The following is a 21,367-nucleotide window of genomic DNA, read 5'->3' as shown; positions in this document are numbered from 1 at the left end:
GATCTTTGGAAACAGAACAAAGTGCAACGGCTATTCAAATAAATGTACTTTATCTGATCATTAAAGAGAGTGATTATGAGGCTAAGTCTCTTTCAATCCATATTAGGGCAATTCCATTCCAAGGGAAAGACTTATAAAATGGCAAGTACACGCACCACAAATTTGCAAATTTGAAGTTATTTCTTTAACTCCAATAGAAATCAACGGATAAAAAAGTCTTGCTTGAAGGCATCATCAATTTTGTTTATAACTCTGTACGGAATTTCAGGTCACTGTTGCCTAGTTGTTGAATGTAGAGTTCATCCAGCTGTTCACTTTGAGCCACTGTGAAGTGTTCCTTCCAGTTCCCTACGGTGCCTAGAGATGAGTAAAACAATTTAGACAAAGACAAGAAAAAAAACCTTAACAGTCTGGATTTCCACCATTTTTTTTTCAAGCCCCGTGGTTCTCACTCTTGACCATGTTGACATGTGCAGACCTCTGGGATTTGTAGTCCACACATCTTAATATGACCAAGGCTGAGAAACAATCTTCTGATTTGTTGTGTACATAGTTATGGGAGTGGTTTCCCTTCGGCGGGAAACCTGAGTGCAATCATTGGCTGCTACTTCCCGGCGGGAGATTCTAAGCCGGGGATTGGTTATGTTTGAATGGAGTTAGTATTTAAGGCAGGGTTCAACGGCTGCTAGCCAGTTGACCCATGTGAGTTCCAATAAACGTTCCTTGTGTGACATCGCTGTCTCCGCTCATCATTCCGGACTTAACATGATTCAACAGGTTTCAGAACTCTTTCTCAACCAGTTTGGCTGCTAAGAAGTCTTTCTACTTTTGTCAACTTTTTCTAGTTACTTTGGAAAATACTCTGGGCAGCAATGTAATATTTCCTCTTCACTTTTCCAACCACTCAGCACAATCCCACACAACTCGCTTTCCCTCAGATGCAGTTAGAAATTTGTTACTCTACCCACCTTTTCTCATAAAGGGTGACACAGTTTGGTCCATCAAAAATGAAGGTATGTTGCTGTAATTAGCCATTGGGTTGTCTTTCATGTTCTCAAACGTGGTGTGCTGCACAATCTTATCCAGGACTGATTCTGAAAGCTCTATATTTAGGAACTCAGCCACTTTTTGGATTTCCCGAGTTGGGTTCTGTGGAGGGAAAGAGAGTAGACAAGAAGTGTAGCGAATTAGGTTGTGAGAATCCAGTTTTATCTTATAGACAGTCTCACTGAGGAAGACATGTTTCTGTGTGCTCTTCACACCCCGTGTTTTGTTGACATAATTAGGAGCCTTTAGTTGATCAATTCCACTGATTTAGTTTTTCCCAAGGTAACTCATGTTCACATTGACCAATTAATAAGGCATTCAGATTTTCTATGACTTGTGATAGACTATAATAAAGCAGTGGATATAAGAGAATGAGGAAAAACAAATAACAGAGTAGATGCACCTTTTCCCTTCGAAATCCCAATCTGTTTAGCAAGCTATATTCATCTTTTAAAATTGTGATTGTATGGAATCCCAGAGTTCTGCGAGCAATGGCAATTGAACAAAAAACCAACAACAATTTTTTGAACTTTGCATGCCAAACAATGAGAGTACACTGAGTGCCGTGAATTTTTAGACACCGCGACTCTGATGGCAATCTGTCCCTTTATGGTTGGTGTGTGTATATATTTTGTCCCTAACAGGTCTGTATTTAAACCTGATCATAATCTGTAGGATTTGATTTTCAAAAAGTTGCATAAAATTGTGCTATATTTTTCCCCTAAAAATCACTACTAAAAATATTAGCAGAAAAAAATGTGAACCTTATTTGGTGAACATTAATAGTCAGAAGTCCTAAGGTTCTCTTTCGTGGAAAATACTACCTGAGCATGTCTGTAGGTATAAGTGTTTGAGAGATGCTTACCTCTTTTATATCTTCATAAAAAAGGTACAAAATTGGATGATGGTCTTTAGCCTCCCACCAACCACGAACATGGTCAAACCATGAGCCATATTCAACTGCAAAGAAAAATTCAGATTAAAAATTAGTACATGATATGTAGCATGGAAATTTGCTTCAGCCATTTTCCCCAATTATAAATCTAGAAAAAAATTTAGCATGGGATTTTCCTGTCTTTTTATCTTCTTTTTTTCCAGATTCTGGTCACTCCTCACCATGTGTGTTGTTAACCAGAAAGTTCCACATGTTTCCTGTATCAGGAAACTCAATGAAAGGGTTATCAACATCACCTGCTCCCCTAAAACGTGCAGGTAAGAAACTTTGTTCTTTACATAAATAGCCTCTACTTACCTTTCCCAGCAATGAATTTCTGCAGAAAATCTTCCCACTTCCCCGGATCTTCAATCATTTTAAGCATGCGATTGAAATAGAAGTAGGAGACAGCACAGTCCTTGGCATTTCTGGCCACATAAATTATCTGTGGAAAAAAAAACTTATGGGAAACATAAGTTGATGGAAACTCAACTTATGGGAACTACGTGATGTGTCCAGGCCATTGGTGAAGCCCAATGAGTTCCCAGATTTCTGGTGCTTGTTACGGACAAAATACAAGTATTATAACAATAAGGGGTCCTTGTTGCTCTCTGAGCGCTCTGTTTTCTTGCAGACATTTCATACTCAAACTAGGTAACATCATTAAGAAGTATTGTAACAGTCAAGGAAAAAAAGGAAAATGCCCTCATTCAGCTGCCACCTTATGCTTGCTTGTGCTTTGCTGCTATGTGGTGAGAGACTGCTATGAAATGTGGGGAGAGTGAACAAAGGGGGGAATACTTGGGGAAACGAAAGTAAACATTGTGCCTCCTCCAGACACTGCCTCAAGGTCTCTCAACTGGAAGTAGGAGGGGCTGCATACCAAGCTGTGCTTGGACCCACCATTATGGAAACATCTTGCTTGAACCTGATTAGTTACACCAGGGTGGACAGTGAGAGACACTTAAGGAAGGGAAAATAGAATTTAAGGATTTTGGCGCACAATTCTCAGTTCTGGCTTTGCAATACTGCAGGACACTTGATCTCTAATAAATTATACTTTTTTCAACAAATGGAGTTAAGGATCATTTCTATGTAGAGTGGAGTGCCTGGGCTGTAAGGTAGGAAAGCATTACATAATGAAACCCTACACCTTGCTGAACTTTGATACATGAGTAAAGAGCTCCAAATCTTTGAATACCCCCCCCCAATAAATCTAACCTTGCAATTTTGTTCCCAGAAGGAATTTGGCAGGAGTTGAACTGGGAGATGAGATTTGAGGGTTCGCGGGGAAGGCATTGCCAATGCCAATTCAAAGCCTGCAATATCAGGGGAGACAATCAGCCACACACTGCAGAATACAGTTTTTAATTCTACCATTTTCCTTCTGTCCCTGTGGGTCTCACCTGAAGGGATGGGCTTTGGAAGGATAAGTTCTATGTAGGGGCTCCGCTCATTAATGGGTGCCCGGGCACATTTCTGTGCATCTCCTCTATGCTGGACCATGTCCACAATTTCCTGTATCCACGTGGTCCCTACCAGGAAGGAAGGAGAAAAGGTACAGGGAATAGAGAGTTCAGCTGGTTGTCCTGTCTATCGACATTTCATGGTTATCCATAACTCTACCAACAACTCTCTTGGGCTCCTCTTTACCTGCTTTGGGATACGTGCAGAGAAGAAGGTCATCAGGCCGAGCTTGAAAACTACTTATTAGGTTCCAATTCTCTACCATTTCGCTGAGCATTGGGATTCCTTCAAATTCCACCTGTTTGAAGTGCTTGATAGACTTGGCTTCCAAGCTTTCCATCTCAGATTTGATGTCCATCCACAACACAGCAAAAGAGATATTATTGTATGGTACTTCTTAGTCACCTCTGCTTCCTTTAACAGAGTTGCCACAATGTACAGTACAATGTCAGATCCAGTTGCTTTTTCACTGCTGTAATGGACTTTCAGCTTTCCTTCTGCTCCTCCCTCTTAACAAACTGCGTAAATTGGGATCTGGGTGGAGCATATCTTTTGAGGCCGATTTGGAAATACTTCTAAGTTTGGGGTAGATATTTCTCATCTGTGAAAAGTGGGCAACCAGCTTCTATCTCCTTTTCAACTGAATGAGTGAATTGTACACATAAAATAATTTTGTGCAAAAGTTGCTGAGCAAGACTTCTGATTTCCACACCACAGCTCTTAACTATGCAAAGCATAAAGACGTGAACTGTATTTAATTTAAGCATATGAGCATAAGCACTGCTCTGCAGGATCAAACCCCTGGCCTCTAATCGAGCAGCCTGTTCTCATGGCGACCAACCAGCTGTGCAAGGAAGCCCACTAGTCTCCCAGCAGATGGCCTTCAGACAAGATTACTGTAATAATCTCCCATTTGCAGTGCTTTTTTTCTAAAAAAAGGTGCCAGAACTCAGAGGTGCTGTCACTGGGAGCGATGCCAGTGTCTTGTTACAGCGTCGCCACCCGTCCTTTGCACCCCCGCCCCTGCGGCTCGAAGCCACATGCCATGGGGATTCCCTTCCTCACAGCCGCCATAGGGATTCCCCTTCCCGCAGTTGCCATGCCACGGCCTGTGCTGAGCCCCCACCTGGAGCTGCTCTGAACCCCGACCCAGAGCTGTGTTCCTCATGGCAGTGGTCTCCGGTCCCAAACAGCCTCTTTCCAACCACATCCAGAAAAATTTGTAACAAACATTGGAATTCTCAAGGCCATGTTTGGTATTTTCCAGCAATCTTACTGGAAGGAAAAAGCAATCCCTGCTGCGTTACTAATTCCAGAGAAGCATATGCATGTATGCAGGTATCCTTAGGGTGCCATAGTTATGGATGAGAAATATTGGTTGCAAAGGTGGCATTTCTGGATGTAATACAGATATTTTGGACTTATTTTTGTTTCTTTGCATGTTTGATATTTTTTAAAAGGCATATGCTACTGACTACGCTTATGCACATATGTAACATCTTTTGCTAGGATACATGACCACTGCTTGTCCAGAATGTGAAAAGTGAAAGATTGTAACTAAACAAAATTTTAATGTACAGATACCACCAGAAATTATTTTAGCTTTTTAAATAAATGTTGTTATTGATGTTAAGCTCACCATGGAAAACATCATATATTGTTATGTATATACTAGGTCAGTGATGGCGAACCTTTTAGAGACCGAGTGCCCACACTGCAAACCAAAACCCACTTATGTATCATTGGGTGCCGGGTGGGTGTGGCCCATTGGGTGGGTGTGGCTCATTGGGTGAGTGTAGCCAATTGGGTGGGTGTGGCCCATTGGGTGGGCGTGGCTGCGGCAGAGTGAGTGGGACTAAAAAGTTCAATCAAGCAATTCCAACTTTGCAAGATCTTTTTTTTCCCCGCGAGAAGTTGAAATTAATTGATTGATTGAACCTTTTTTTTGCACACAACGGTAGAGGCCTAAAGCATACAGGTTTTATAAAACCCAGCTGAAGGCCTAGGACTGGGGCAACAGCGTGCGTGCCCACAGAGAGGGCTCTGTGTGCCACCTGTGGCATGCATGTCATAGGTTCGCCACTACGGTACTAGGTTAATTATTTAAAGACTGAAGTGCAACATAACTAGATTCTAAATAATCCATTTTTCAAAACACACAACAGTACAAACAGTAAAAGTAAAGTCCAAATTAAGAATATTTCATTCTTAAGAATTGTTTAATTTAAAGTGGTTTAGTTGTAATAGATGGTTATAGATTCAAAATAGTTTTCAAGAGTGTACAAAAGATAGGAACTTCCGGTGGCTGCGCGGCGACGGAGACAGCCTTCCCGGGCTGCCCGCGGCTCAGCTGAGTGATTTTCGCCCGAAACAGCGCCGATCAGCTGTTCGGGTGAATTTGAAGCCCCCTCCTCGGGAGAAGAGGAGGGGGTGAGGCCCCAGGTAGGGGTTGAGTTCTCCGGGGTCGCCTGAGCTTGCAGCTTGGGCGGCGGAAGGATCGAACTCCCCCGTAGCCTGGGTCGCTCCCAGCTGGCCAGCGCCTCTGCTCCTGACTTTATGGAGCAGAGCCAGGCGTCTGCGACCACCCCTGCCTGAAGGAAAGACTATGGAATAAAAAGAGCAGGCAGAGCGGTACAAGAGGAAAAGGTGAAGGGGATTATTTTATTCTACTCTCGAGCTTGATGGACTTTTTAAACTCTAAGTGAAAGTGCGTCACAATTGAAAGTAAAAGATGGCGGCTAAGCCTCCCCCTAAAACTCTTCGGAGTGCTGGAACTTCCCCGGTGCAACAATCATCATTGCAGGCATTATATCCTCCTGATGTAGTGACATCGAAGGATTTACGAGATGCTCTGGATAAACTTTTGGAATCAATTAATCAATCAATGGGTGATAAATTTGCACAGATGGAGGAGAAATTGGAGAAATTGGAGGAGAGAATAGAAGAGAGGATGGAGCAGAAGTTCAGCGTGATGAAGGTAGACATTTTGTCTTCAGTGTATAAAGTGGCTGAATGTGTGGAAGATTTGGATGAAAAAGTTAAAGATTTGACTCAAAAGAATGCCATATTAGAAGCAAAAGTATTGGAGAATGAAGATTTAAGAGACAAAATGGACAAAGAATTGAGTCTTGCTCAATATTTCCAGATGCAGTTTGCCATTAGAATCAGAGGTTTAAAGGAGAATATTAAGGAAGATCTAAAGCAGCTGGTTTCTGAGGCTCTCGAAGTGGTATTGAATCAGCCAGCATCTGAAATAAAAGGAGGCATGGATAAAGTGTATCGTGTGAACTCATGGATTGCTAGACAGAGAAAGTTGCCTAGAGATGTGGTGGTTTATTTTACAAAAAGGGAAATTAGAGATGAAGTTATACAAGCTGCCTATGATACTAAGGTCGTGATTGCTGATCAAGAAGTTCTGGTTCTAAAAGAAATTCCTCCAAAGATTTTAAGGAGAAGGAAGGATTTTACATTTCTTGTGCAAGAGCTCAAGCAACGAGATATAAGGTTCAGATGGGAGATTCCAGCTGGGTTGATGGTGATGCATGAAGGTAAAAGGTATCGTCTGGTTACTGTGATGCAAGCGCGTGATTTTTACAATAATGTTTTAAAAGCAACCCCATTAACACTTCTGGAAGCTGCAAAGGGATCTGGAGAAGGAGAATATCAAGAGGCTGAAGAAGGACAGACAGAGGAGAATGGTGCTGGAGGAGATCAAGTTATAACACTTTTGGATGATCCCAGAGAACAGAGGGTGACGCGTGCTGCTTTAAAACGATCAAAAAAGATAAAAGAACAAGATCAGCAGAAGTCTATGGAACTTTCACAACGTACTTACAGTCAAGTAGTGGGAGGTGGGAAAAGATTTGGGTGAGGAATGTAAAATTTATACAAGTTTGAAATCTAAGAGAGAATTTTTATAAAATGTTTTATAGATGGTATTTAGATTTTAAAAAGCTAAGCATGTATTTGAATTATTAGCCTAAATGTTGGAGGTGTGGTGATAAAGATGTAATATATTTTCATATTTTCATATATGGTAGACTTGTAAAAAGGTTAAGGCTTTTTGGATAAAAGTCTGATGGAATATACTAAGTTGATGTTGAATTTAATTACGGGGATAGTACTGGAAAGAGGAACTGCCGACTATAGAAGAGTGGATTTTAAAGGTTTCTGACCTGGTCGAAATGTTGAAGATTTCGGCCTATTTGAAAGATTACTCGCAGGAACGTTATATTATGGAAGGGAGAAAATGGCTTGGGTTTATCCAGAACAAGTATAGGGTTAAGAAGTTTTATATTTGAATAAGTCTTCTTTCTTTGTTTTTTCTTTCTATATTAGTTTTTTTTAAATATATATTTATATATATTTAATATTACTAAGGTTTGTTTTATCCTATATAAGCTAGAGAGTGATAGATTTTAGAGTTTATGGTTGTTAGTATATGGTTGTTTATGATTGTTTTTTTTATATATATACCTTGTATTTAGCTCTGGGAAGTCCGGGGGGGGGAGGGGGGAGGGGGGAGAGGAAGGGGGGGAGGGAGAAGGGGGGGAGGGGGGATTTTTTAAGGGAAAAATTGTATGTTAAAACTTTTCAATAAAAAAAAAGAGTGTACAAAAGATACTATTTTTTTCTAGCATCAACTAAATTAGACATATTACATTGAGAAAAATGTTTCTCATTTCTTTCCTGTTACCTTTATTGATTTCATTGCAGAGATGTTAACATAGGAAATAGATTATTTTGTTATCTAATTTTACCTTCCAAAAGACAGAAGCAGATGAAAAATGTGAAGTTCTTTCCTGTTGGCTTTTTTGAATTAGCTGTTTTAGATTCTGAAAGTTTAGTTCCTAAAGAAGTAACCTTGTAAATAATTTTAATGTCCTCCTCTAGTGCAGGATAGGCAACCTTGGCTCTTTTATGACTCAAGGACTTCAAGTCCCAGAATTCCTGAGCCAGCATGGCTCAGTTTGGAAACCTCTCTCTTTCCCCTCAGCGTGGCTGGCTCAGGATTTCTGGGAGTTGAACTCCACGAGTCATAAAAAAGAGCCAAGATTGCCTACTCCTAAAGCCAATAGAGGGAGCTTTTTTTTTGCAAAAAAAAAAAAGGGCCGGAACGCCATTCTGAGCGTTCTATGAGGAAAAAAAGCCCTGCCCATTTGAATGAAGTACGCAGTATATAAAATAAAATTTAATGTCGGTTCTGATCTTATGTCATTATAAGCAACCTAACGTCAACATTAATTTATCTCTTGCATATTTGCCCTGTTAGGTTCGAATGGACGAGCGACACAGTGAGGTTTATGCAAGAAACGTTTATTAACTCGCACATAAGTCAACTGGCAATTAACCGTTTAACTCCCACTTATATAGTCAGATACGTTCAAACAGTGGCCAATCCCCAGCCCAGAAACTCCCGCCTAAAATGCACCGACCAATAATTGCACTCAGAGTTTCCCGCTTCGAGGAAGGCCCATTTAATTAATCTACAGACACAACACCCCTTCCCCCCCACTAATGTTATTTATTAACATAGTCTTTCAGATATATTGGTGGCTTGTGAACCCTAGTAGGGTATCTATTACTCTTGTTGGCAACAGACTCATTCGCTGTCTGGCAATCGGCTATAGGCCCAGATGTTTGGGGCAAGGGCTCTGATGACGCAATGTTAGTGTTTTGTTGTTGTTGAACTGGACGTCTATGCGATACACTTGTGCTTCCCACTGGAAACAACTCCCAATCAGCATTGCCATGCTGTGGCACTGTTTCCGGTACCCTGATTTGCGTTTCCGCTCCTCCCTCTCCATTCCCACTAGTTGCTGAGCCAAGCTGGTCAGGATTGAATGTGACATCATGAGTCTGCGTGTATTGACCCACATCATCTTGCACAATTTCTGGGGCCCTTTTTCTTAATTGGTCTATATGTCTCTTAATTACTCTATTCCCTTCCCCCTCAATAGTGTAAGATAATGGCCCCGTGACATCAATGACCACTCCAGGTACCCATTTGTCCCCCAGACCATAGTTCCTGGCCCAAACTAAGTCCCCGATGTTGAGAGACCGGGTTGGGATAGCCGCCTCAGCTTCTGTGGGTAGTCTATCAGGGTGAAGCCTGTTCAGCTTTGTGGTTAATCTTCTTCCCCACCTCATTTCAGCCGGGCTCTTTCCTGTGGCTGTGCACGGTGTAGTATGCTGTGTCAGTAGGAATTGTGCCAATCTCTGTTGCCAGTTGCCGCGGATGATCCGTTTCAGAGCGTCTTTTGTTGTCCGGACGTTCCGTTCAGCCAAGCCATTGGTGGATGGGTGAAAGGGTGCCGAAGTCGTGTGCCTAATCCAATTGGCCTTGAGGAAATCCTGAAATTCAGCAGAGGTGAATTGGGGCCCATTGTCAGAGACAATTACGTCAGGTAACCCATGGGTGGCAAAGAGGCCCCTTAAAACCTGAATTGTTTTAGCTGAAGACATAGATTTAACAGGCACAACCTCCAACCACCGGGAAAAGCTGTCCACCACAACTAGGAATGTCAGGCCCTGAAATGGCCTTGCGAAGTCAATATGAATGCGTGACCATGGATTCCTAGCCACCTCCCACTTGTGAGTTGTTGTGTGAGCCTGTTCCGGCTTAGATCATTGACACTGATAACAACCAGCTACGCACTCTTCAATTGCTGTGTCTAACCCAGGCCACCACAAGTGGCTTCTAGCTAGAGCCTTCATGCGGACAATTCCCGGGTGACCTTCGTGTAGCTCTGCTATTACTGACTTCCTATGAGTCTCAGGAATAACCACTCGGCTGCCCCACAAAATGCATCCCAAATGAGATGATAATTCATCTTTTCTCCTAAAATAGGGTGTGAATTTAGGGTCCGGATTTTTATTGGGCCATCCCCCTTGAACCCAGGCCGAAATTCTGTTGAGTATTAGATCTTTCTTAGTGGCCGCTGCAATATCCTTTGCAGTTAACGGGCACTCAGGTATTTCGTGTAAGGACAAAATTTGGCCTGCTGGAGCGGGGTCGCCCTCAGTGTCAATTAGAGGCAGTCTGCTCAAAGCATCTGCATGGCCCATCTCTTTGCCTGGTCTATGTTTCAGGGAGAACGAGTATGCTGACAGGAAAATAGACCACCTAAGCATCCTAGGAGACATGATCTGAGGTGTCTGCTTATCCGTAGTAAACAATCCCAGTAAGGGCTTATGGTCAGTATATATAGTAAAGTTCCTACCATAAAGGTAATCATGGAACTTTTTTACACCTGCCACTATTGCTAAGGCTTCCCTGTCAATTTGGGCATAATTCCTTTCAGCTTTTGTAAGCATCCTGGAATAATATGCAATTGGCTTTTGTTGACCCTTGTCATCCATATGGCTGATGACAGCCCCAACACCATAAGGTGAAGCATCACACGCTAAATAAATTGGCTTATTTTCAATAAAGTTTGAAAACTGATTCTATGTTTTTCCTGCCATTGCCAAGGGGTTTTCTTGTCTAAAAGCCTATGTAATGGTTCAGCAATAGCAGCTTTATGTGGTAAAAATGTATGATAAAAATTAACTAATCCTAAAAAGGCTTGTAATTCAGCCTTGTTCTTTGGTTCAGGTGCCAATTTAATTGCTTTAATTTTTTCAGTTGTTGGGTGAATGCCCTTCTCATCAATTCTAAACCCTAAAAATTCTGTTGATTTAACCCCAATAAAACATTTTTCCCTTTTTAATTTAAGCCCTGCATCTCTAAATTTCCCCAATACCTGTTCCAACCGGTCAGCTAAAATTTCTTCAGTTTTTCCAGCAATCAGGACATCATCGAAGTAAGGGCATACACCAGGTATGCCCTTTAAGGTCCTCTCCATCACCTCCTGAAAGATGCCTGGAGCTGCTGCAATACCAAATTGAAGCCTGTGAACTCGAAACGCCCCCTTGTGGGTAACAATCGTTTGGGCCTCGGCGGCTTCCTTAGACACGGTAAGCTGTAAATACGCCTGCGCCAAGTCAAGCTTGGCAAAGATGGCGCCGTCCTGGATCGTCGCGAGGACCTGCTTCACCGTTGGGACCGGGTAAGCGTGTTTTTTCATTCCTAAATTTAGAGTGGCCTTATAATCGGCACAAATCCTCACATCCCCATTAGGTTTTAGGGGTGTGACGATTGGTGTCTCCCACAGGCCTCCCTCGACCGGTTCTAACACGCCTTGGCCTACAAGCTTATCGAGCTCGGCCTCGATTTTTTGTTTAACGGCAAAAGGCACCCTCCGGGCCTTCAATCTAATAGGTTTTACTGCAGGGTCCAAATTAAAATTGATGGGGGGCCCTTTATATTTACCTAAAGATCCATCAAACACGTCTGCGAATTCATCACAGACAGATTTGAGGGTCTTACTTTGAATTGTATTTATTCCCCCAACCCAAATTCCTAAAGCAGGGAACCAATTAAGGCCTACCAAGCTAGTTCTTTGGCCCTTGGTCACTAACAGGTCCAGTGACCCATTAAACCCCTTATATTTAACCCTAATGGTGATTTTTCCCTTAATTGCTATGGGAGATTTTTGGTAATCGGCTAACTGGATTTTAGTCGGCTTAAGTGGAATTTTGTGACCACTTTTGCGTTCAATGTGCTTCAGGGTTTCACAAGAAATTATTGATACTGAGGCCCCAGAATCTACCTCCATTTTGCAGGGTATTCCTTGCAATTGGACTACAATTTTTAATTTAGGCCTCAGTATGTGATTAATTTTTTGTTGTCCTATGTGGTTGACTCTCGCCACCTCCCCGCGGTTGGATTGTCGTGGTCTAGGGGTCTCTAGGTCTAGGGGTCTCTATGCCACGATACCTGGGGGTTACCTTACCTTCGGCCCAGACGTCGATTTCATGGATTCGGTTGTCTCGCGGCCGGCTGCGGCAAATGGCCTGGATGTGGCCCGTCTTTCCGCATGATCTGCATTTTGCTGAGCGGAATCTGCATGTTGATCTGGGGTGGTTACCCCCACAGCTACCACATCTGGTGTCCGAGTCTCTTGGTCTGGACTGGCTGTCCCTTGGTGATCTTTGCGCTGCTTGCGGTTGTTGTCTCCGGCCCTGATCTGGTCCTTCGGCGCGCGTCGGTCTAGCCGCCATTTTTCCGAATCTTCTGGTAATCTCGCCTATGTCGGCCTCCCATTGCTGATCCACCTCCCCGCTGTCCACATGGCTTTCAAGATTTATTTCGGCCGAAGTGCCCATGCTGTTACGGGGGGGGGGGTCCCGGGTCCCCGTTGATTCATAAGTCAGTAATTCATCGAGGACTTCCTGCAGATCTCCTGTGGGCTTAGCAATTATGCAATTTTGAAGATTTTCGTCCCGCAGGCCAAGCACCACTCGATCTCGAATTCTAATTTCGAGATTGTCATATTTGCATCGCAAAGCCGCTTCTCTCACCGCCGCCATGAACTGTGTAATCGATTCACCAGGTCTTTGATTCCTTTTTTCGGAAATCCGTCTCCAAAATAATTCAGACCTTTTTGGCGTGAAGTGAACCTTCAATTTTGCCAATAAGTCTGCGTAAGAGACACTGGACACCGGCAGCGGTTGACACAGGCCGACGGCGATCCGGTACACGGGCGTACCGCTGATGGTCAAAAGAGCTGCGGCTTTCTTTCGGTCGTCCGTAATGCCGTTTACTAACAGGAACCCTTCAACCTGGCCAACATATTCTTCCCAGTCTTCTGGGTATTGCGGATCGAACTCTTTCAGAGAGCCGACTTGTGCCATTACTAGTTTTATTCAGCAGCGTTATTTAGCGGTTGACTGTATTTTAAATGTTTCCGCCTTGCGCACAGCTGACTTTCGCCATTCCTTCACTGATCCGCCGTCGATCCCACCTTCGTCGCCAATTGTTAGGTTCGAATGGACGAGCGACACAGTGAGGTTTATGCAAGAAACGTTTATTAACTCGCACATAAGTCAACTGGCAATTAACCGTTTAACTCCCACTTATATAGTCAGATACGTTCAAACAGTGGCCAATCCCCAGCCCAGAAACTCCCGCCTAAAATGCACCGACCAATAATTGCACTCAGAGTTTCCCGCTTCGAGGAAGGCCCATTTAATTAATCTACAGACACAACATGCCCCACCTTATTTCTTTGAAATACTCATTTTGTTTTATTCCTAAAATGGCAACCATCTTGTGATGTGGATGCGCTGACAGAATATCCAATGAGCTAGATGGCTGAGTGAGGACAGGGTGGGTTTCCCCAGCTCCAATCCAACATATTAACAATTATTGCATACATTTTATTGTTAAAAATAGATTATTTTCAAACAGAAATATGCCAGGGTCCCCCATGTCGAAAGCAGGTCTTATTAATGTCACAATGGTGGTGCAGTGTGACAATAGTCCTCAGAGGTTCAGAGGCAAGCAGCCTGAAACTATACTACTCTATTGCTAAAACAATAACCTGGCCTTTTTGCCAAAAAAGAGACTGCTTTCAAATCTATGGCATTTCTTTATTGAAGCTGACAATAGAAAGAACCTCCTAATTTTAAACCTCCATTTCACAATAAATAGGGCTTGCATTTGTTACACTGAAGTCACTGAAATTCTACCATTATGACCTGAGAAGGTGGGGACTTTTGCTTTGTTTTTCACAAATACTGTACCATAACTCTACCTAAGATTTAGATTCTTGAAAGATCACTTGTGCAGCTTGGAATTCTGCTACGATCAAGGAAAGTGTGACAAATGGGATTAAAATATAATTATTTCTCTCTTTCTCACACTACCTTTCTATTGCACCCTGTCCATATATATTCTTTTAGGTTTTTTTTAAAGAAATATGTTAATGGCTGTGTGGAGTTTTAGTTATTTCATATGCAGGGGAGTTTAATTCTTGTTTTGGTCTCCAGAATAAAGAAATGAACTGAAAGTCGATACTGCTAACTTTGTCATGCGTTTAGTCTAGTAATTAAGTCCCAGGAAATTGTTGTGAGGTGGTTATGGTTAACTGAATCAACCCTGCCTCCTGGTGACTGAAGGAATAAGTACATGCTGGATTTTTTTTTAAATATTTTGGAAGTGGCTTGGTGGTATCTTCTTCCTAGGACTGGGAGAAAATTACTGGCCACAAATCACCCAGTTGGGTTTGTGTCTAAGGGAGAACTAGAACTCCTGGACTCCTGGCATCATCTTTAATCACTACACAAAGTTACTGCCCTGCAGAAGTCTCATCCAATACAGCTAAAGTAGGAGAGGTGGTTTGGTGTAGCAGTTAAAGCACCCACTCTAAAAACCAGGAGACCGATTTTTAGGTTCTCAGAAAGCCAGCTGGGTGGTGTTGGGCCAGTCACTTTCTCTTACCCCAGGAAGCAGGCACTGGCAAACTGCTTCTGAAATTCTTGCCAAGAAAACTACAGGAATCTATCCAGTCAGTTGCCATGAATTAACACTGACTCAAAGATCTCACCCCCTCCAACCCCCCCCCCCAGCTAAGGAAAGATGCTGGTGAAAAGGAAGGATTGGGGGCGACATAATGCCTGTTGCTTCAACCACTTCCCTTAAACTGTTTATAATAAGGTTGCCCATTGGTGGTACAATTTATAGCTGTCAGTCATAAAATTCTGAATCCCATGTTGAGTTGCTTTCCTTCTCTCAACTTAGACCAAACACAAGTTTGCTCCAAACGTTCAGCAGAATTTTTGGGGATTCTATACATACTGCTTTCCAGGCTTAAAAGAAAATTCCAAAATGGGACTCTATTAGGAAAAAGAAGTGAAAGCAACTGGATTTAGGGAATATAGGAGCCTCCTCAACCTTAGCAACTTTAAGACATGTGGCTGAGGAATTCTGGAAGCTGAGGTTCACACATCTTAAAGCTGCCAAGGATGAGAAACCCTGGTCTAATTGATGGAATCTTGGGGGGCAGACCAGATGCTAGGTAGAGCTGTTTTTCATTTCTCTTTTCCATCACTTTTTACATTCGTTTCCTTTTTTTTTTAAATCGGACTTTGAGGAGGAGAAACCTGCATCCTGTGTATTGATGGAAATCCTGAAGGAGGAAGTCTTTAGATCCTCTTGCTCTCGAGAAATATGGGGAGACTTTGCTATCATTTTTCATTATTTATTTTATTAGGGATAGTCCAGTAGATTCATATCAATGTGAAACTGGATGAGAGGACAGGTGCTGGTTTAGAGCTATTCTACCTGGGCAATGCAGGCTACATTTTAAGGATTAGGTTTGAGAAGAAGGGAAGAAAGAAAAGGTTGGTTAATTTGCTTAATCAATGGGGATTTACAATGGTAAATAACATATTCTTGCCTTCTTCCTGAATAAATGTTCTTGAGCCAGGGGTGGCTGCTCACAAGTGCTGGAGGGTGCAAGCAACTTACCAAAGCAACAGGCAACCTTCTCTGGCAGCTTCCCCATTGACTCTGCCAGTGGAATGCCTCCTGGGAAGGTCACAAATAGCAATCAGGTGACTGTGGAACATTGGAACTGTTGTAGGTACAAGCTGCTTGCCAATCAATCAGATTGTGATCACATGACCATGGGGATGGAGGGCCTTTAAGGATGGTCATAAGTACCACTCTTTCCATGTTGTAGTAACTTTGAAAGGTTACTGAATACGTGGTTGTTAAATGAGGACTACCTGTACAGTTACCAGGGCCAAAGGTGAGGCATAATTGGAGATTAATTTGGCAAGATTTGTGAATATTGGCCATTTGTTGCAAATTTCTCCCAAGAGACATCTGATTGGGGCAAGGAGAGAAGGATATGCTATGTTGGGTTATAATTTAGACCTTTGGCCATCTTTATTCCCTTACTCCTCTTTTTCCTGCACAATCCACAGGTTGAATTTATGTGAGGATAAAATTCGTATTATGTCGGCTTCTCTGAGATTTTTGGAAAAAGGACAACCTGCAAAGGTTATTCAGATAAAATGCATTCATTGTTTATCTCATCATCAGAGAGAGTGAGTCTGAGGCTAGGTCTCTTTCAACCCCTGATAGGGCAATTCCATCCCAAGGGAAAGGCTTATAAAATAGCAAGCCCACCCATCACAAAAGGACCTTCTGCCGTTGCTTGCAAATGTGCGGTTATTTCTTTAACTCCAATAGAAATCAACGGATAAAAAAGTCTTGCTTGAAGGTATGGTGAAGTGTGTTTATAACTCTGTGCGGAATTTCAAGCCACTGTTGCCTAGTTGTTGAATGCAGATTTCATCCAGCTGTTCACTTTGAGCCACTGTGAAGTGTTCCTTCCAGTTCCCTACGGTGCCTAGAGATGAGTAAAACAATTTAGACAAAGACAAGAAAAAAACCTCAACAGTCTGGATTTCCAGCAGTTTTTCTTCAAGCCCCGTGGTTCTCACTCTTGGCCATGTTGACATGTGCAGACCTCTGGGATTTGTAGTCCACACATCTCAATATGACCAAGGCTGAGAAACAATCTTCTGATTCAACAGGTTTCAGAACTCTTTCTCAACCAGTTTGGCTGCTAAGAAGTCCTTCTGCTTTTGTCAACTTTTTCTAGTTACTTTGGAAAATATTCTGGGCAGCAATACAATATTTCCTCAGTTTTCCAACCACTCAGCACAATCCCACACAACTCGCTTTCCCTCAGATGCAGTTAGAAATTTGTTACTCTCCCCACCTTTTCTCATAAAGGGTGACACAGTTTGGTCCATGAAAAATGAAGGCATGTTGCTGTAATTAGCCATTGGGTTGTCTTTCATGTTCTCAAATGTGGTGTGCCGCACAATCTTATCCAGGACTGGTTCTGAAAGCTCTATATTTAGGAACTCAGCCACTTTTTGGATTTCCCGAGTTGGGTTCTGTGGAGGGAAAGAAAGAGTAGACAAGAAGTGTAGCGAATTAGGTTGTGAGAATCCAGTTTTATCTTATAGACTGTCTCACTGAGGAAGACATGTTTCTGTGTGCTCTTCACACCCCGTGATTTGTTGACATAATTAGGAGCCTTTAGTTGATCAATTCCACTGATTTAGTTTTTCCCAAGATAACTCATGTTCACATGGACCAATTAATAAGGCATTCAGATTTTCTATGACTTGTGATAGACTATAATAAAGCAGTGGATATAAGAGAATGAGGAAAAACAAATAACAGAGAGTAGATGCACCTTTTCCCTTTGAAATCCCAATCTGTTTAGCAAGCTATATTCATCTTTTAAAATTGTGATTGTATAGAATCCCAGAGTTCTGCGAGCAATGGCAATTGAACAAAAAAACACACACATATTTTTTTGAACTTTGCACGCCAAACAATGAGAGTACACTGAGTGCCGTGAATTTTTAGACACCGCGACTCTGATGCCAATCTGTCCCTGTATGGTTGGTCTGTGTATGTATTTTGTGCCTAACAGGTCTGTATTTAAACCTGATCATAATCTATAGTAGTGATGGCAAACACAGACCGAGTGCCCAAACCGCAACCCAAAACCCACTTATTTATCGAAAGTGCCAGGTGTGCATTAGCATTGTGGTGCCCTGGGGGAGGGGGGCAGGGAGGCACCTCTGAGTGCCGCCTCTGGCATGCAAAAACTGGGGGCGCAAAAATGGGTACCATGCTGCAAGATGCAAAAACGGTTGCCACCACACTGTGGGGTGCAGATACAAGGCACTGCACCACGCAAGAATGCGGCAAGGCTAGTGAGTATCATGCAGGCACTCACCCTGCCCCATTTGTAGCACATGCGTGCTTGTGGCCCGGTGCACACATGCACGCATGTAAAATGCTTCCCCCTCCCTTTTCTTCCAATGGTTGGTGACCTCTGCTCTACCACCTCTACTCGAGCTTGTTAGTTGGCCGCTTCATCTCCTTTGTGCTAGGCGGAGCTCCTGCTCCAGGCTGATGGACCTGCTGCTGCTGGCGGGTGGTGTGTGTGTCAACAGAGAGGGCTCTGAGTGCCACCTCTGGCACGCGTGCCATAGTTTTGCCACCACTGATCTATAGGATTTGATTTTCAAAACGTTGCATAAAATTGTCCTATATTCTTTCCCCCTAAAAATCTCTACTAAAAATATTAGCAGGAAAAAAAATGTGAACCTTATTTGGTGAACATTAATAGTCAGAAGCCCTAAGGTTCTCTTTTGTGGAAAATACTACCTGAGCATGTCTGTAGGTATACTGTAAGTGTTTGAGAGGTGCTTACCTCTTTTATATCTTCATAAAAGAGGTAAAGAATTGGATGATGGTCTTTTGCCTCCCACCAACCACGAACATGGTCAAACCATGAGCCATAAAAAACTGCAAAGAAAAATTCAGATTAAAAATGAGGACATGATATATAGCATGCAAATTTGCTTCAGCCGTTTCCCCCAATTATAAATACAGAAAATAATTTAGCATGGGATTTTCCTGTCTTTTTATCTTCTTTTTTCCAGATTCTGGTCACTCCTCACCATGTGTGTTATCAACATCACCTGCTCCCCTAAAACGTGCAGGTAAGAAGCTTTGTTCTCTACATAAATAGCCTCTACTTACCTTTCCCAGCAATGAAATTTTCCAGAAAATCTTCCCACTTCCCCGGATCTTCAATCATTGTAAGCATGCGATGGAAATAGAAGTAGGAGACAGCACAGTCCTTGGCATTTCTGGCCACATAAATGATCTGTGGGGAAAAAAACAAAAACTTATGGAAAACATAAGTTGATGGAAACTCAACTTATGGGAACTACGTGATGTATCCAGGCCATTGGTGAAGCCCAATGAGTTCCCAGATTTCTGTTGCTTGTTACAGACAAAATACAAGTATTATAACAATGAGGGGGCTTGTCGCTCTCTAAGTTCTCTGTTTTCTTACAGACATTTCATTACCCAAATTAGGTAACATCATTAAGAAGTATTGTAACAGTCAAGGAAAAAAAGGAAAATGCCCTCATTCAGCTGCCACCTTATGCTTGCTAGTGCTTTGCCGCTATGTGGTGAGAGACTGCTATTAACTGTGGGGAGAGGGAACAAAGGGGGGAATACTTGGGGAAACGAAAGTAACCATTGTGCCTCCTCCAGACACTGCCTCAAGGTCTCTCAACCGGAAGTAGGAGGGGCTGCATACCAAGCTGTGCTTGGACCCACCATTATGGAAACATCTTGCTTGAACCTGATTAGTTACACCAGGGTGGACAGTGAGAGACACTTAAGGGAGGGAAAATAGAATTTAAGGATTTTGGTGCATGATTCTCAGTTCTGGCTTTGCAATACTGCAGTACACTTGATCTTTAATAAACTATACCTTTTTCAACAAATGGAGCTAAGGATCATTTCTATTTAGAGGTTTAAGTTGTGGCAGGTTCGACAGTGTTGTAGAACAGAACCCCCGGCAATGTAAATTCATTCCAAGATCAAACATGCATCAGATTAAATTCTGAGTCTGCTTAAGCTCGGCGACATAATCTTCTCCAAATTAAATGTTTACGAGAGAAGCAGAACATTTAGGAATTTTGGGCTGTTCAAACGTAGTTAATTTCTGTTTCCTTGAGCCATTCTTCAGATGCAGTCATCACCTATTACCATATTGTGCTGAATGGGGATGATGAGCACTGTAGTCCCACAAGTACCAAATTGGAAAACATACATCTAGTTCTCCCCGGGAACAAATGCTTACATTGAGGGGATTCTGAAAAAGTGGAATGCCTGGGCTGTAAGGTAGGAAAGCATTACATAATGAAACCCTACACCTTGCTGAACATTGATACATGAGTAGAGAGCTCCAAATCTTTGAATACCACCCCCCACCCCCCAATAAATCTAACCTTGCAATTTTGTTCCCAGAAGGAAGTTGGCAGGAGTTGAACTGGGAGATGACATTTGAGGGTTCGCGGGGAAGGCATTGCCAATGCCAATTCCAAGCCTGCAATATCAGGGGAGACAATTAGCCACACACTGCAGAATACAGGTTTTAATTCTACCGTTTTCCTTCTGTGCCTGTGGGTCTCACCTGAAGGGATGGGCTTTGGAAGGAAAAGTTCTATGTAAGGGATCCGCTCATTAATGGGTGCCCGGGCACATTTCTGTGCATCTCCTCTATGCTGGACCATGTCCACAATTTCCTGTATCCACGTGGTCCCTACCAGGAAGGAAGGAGAAAAAATACAGGAAATAGAGAGTCCAGCTGGTTGTCCTGTCTATCCACATTTCATGGTTATCCATAGCTCTACCAACAACTCTCTTGGGCTCCTCTTTACCTGCTTTGGGATAAGTGCAGAGAAGAAGGTCATCAGGCCGAGCTTGAAAATCACTTATTAGGTTCCAATTCTCTGCCATTTCGCTGAGCATTGGGATTCCCTCAAATTCCACCAGTTTGGAGTACTTGTTTGACTTGGCTTCCAAGGTTTCCATCTCGGATTTGAGGTCCATCCACAACACAGCAGAAGAGATTTTATTGTACAGTACTTCTTAGTCACCTCTGCTTCCTTTAACAGAGTTGCCACAATGTACAGTACAATGTCAGATCCAGTTGCTTTTTCACTGCTGTAATGGACTTTCAGCTTTCCTTCTGCTCCTCCCTCTTAACAAACTGCGTAAATTGGGATCTGGGTGGAGCATATCTGTTGAGGCCAATTTGGAAATACTTCTAAGTTTGGGGTAGATATTTCTCATATGTGAAAACTGGACAAACAGCTTGTATCTCCTTTTCAACTGAATGAGTGAATTGTACACATAAAATAATTTTGTGCAAAAGTTGCTGTGCAAGACTTCTGATTTCCACACCACAGCTCTTAACTATGCAAAGCATGAAGACATGAACTGTATTTAATTTAAACATATGAGCATAAGCACTGCTCTGCAGGATCAAACCCCTGGCCTATCTAATCGAACAGCCTGTTCTCATGGCGACCAACCAGCTGTGCAAGGAAACCCACTAGTCTCCCAGCAGATGGCCTTCAGACAAGATTACTGTAATAATCTCCCATTTGAATGAAGTACGCAGTATA

The 21,367-nt window shown here is 42.6% G+C and overlaps 1 protein-coding gene across 1 annotated transcript; it reads right to left on the bottom strand.

The window, feature by feature from the left end:
- Positions 1–244: 244 nt before the first annotated feature.
- On the bottom strand, positions 245–20,771 carry LOC308678692 (uncharacterized protein; the record flags this gene model as incomplete). The annotated part of the gene is made up of 15 exons (XM_081345929.1): positions 245–357; positions 969–1,149; positions 1,913–2,007; positions 2,300–2,426; positions 3,203–3,300; positions 3,388–3,516; positions 3,635–3,788; positions 12,286–12,542; positions 16,615–16,692; positions 17,068–17,248; positions 18,586–18,680; positions 18,918–19,044; positions 20,186–20,283; positions 20,371–20,499; positions 20,618–20,771. The coding sequence occupies 15 exons, from the start codon at positions 20,769–20,771 to the stop codon at positions 245–247; spliced, it is 2,016 nt and encodes a 671-aa protein (XP_081202055.1).
- Between the last annotated feature and the right edge of the window lie 596 nt (positions 20,772–21,367).

The sequence above is a fragment of the Vipera berus genome (genome assembly GCF_964194415.1).
Source record: "Vipera berus genome assembly, chromosome: Z".
In the NCBI taxonomy this organism is placed as follows: domain Eukaryota; kingdom Metazoa; phylum Chordata; class Lepidosauria; order Squamata; family Viperidae; genus Vipera; species Vipera berus.
Note: the sequence above shows the minus strand (reverse complement) of the source record. Positions and strands in the feature narration are given on the sequence as shown.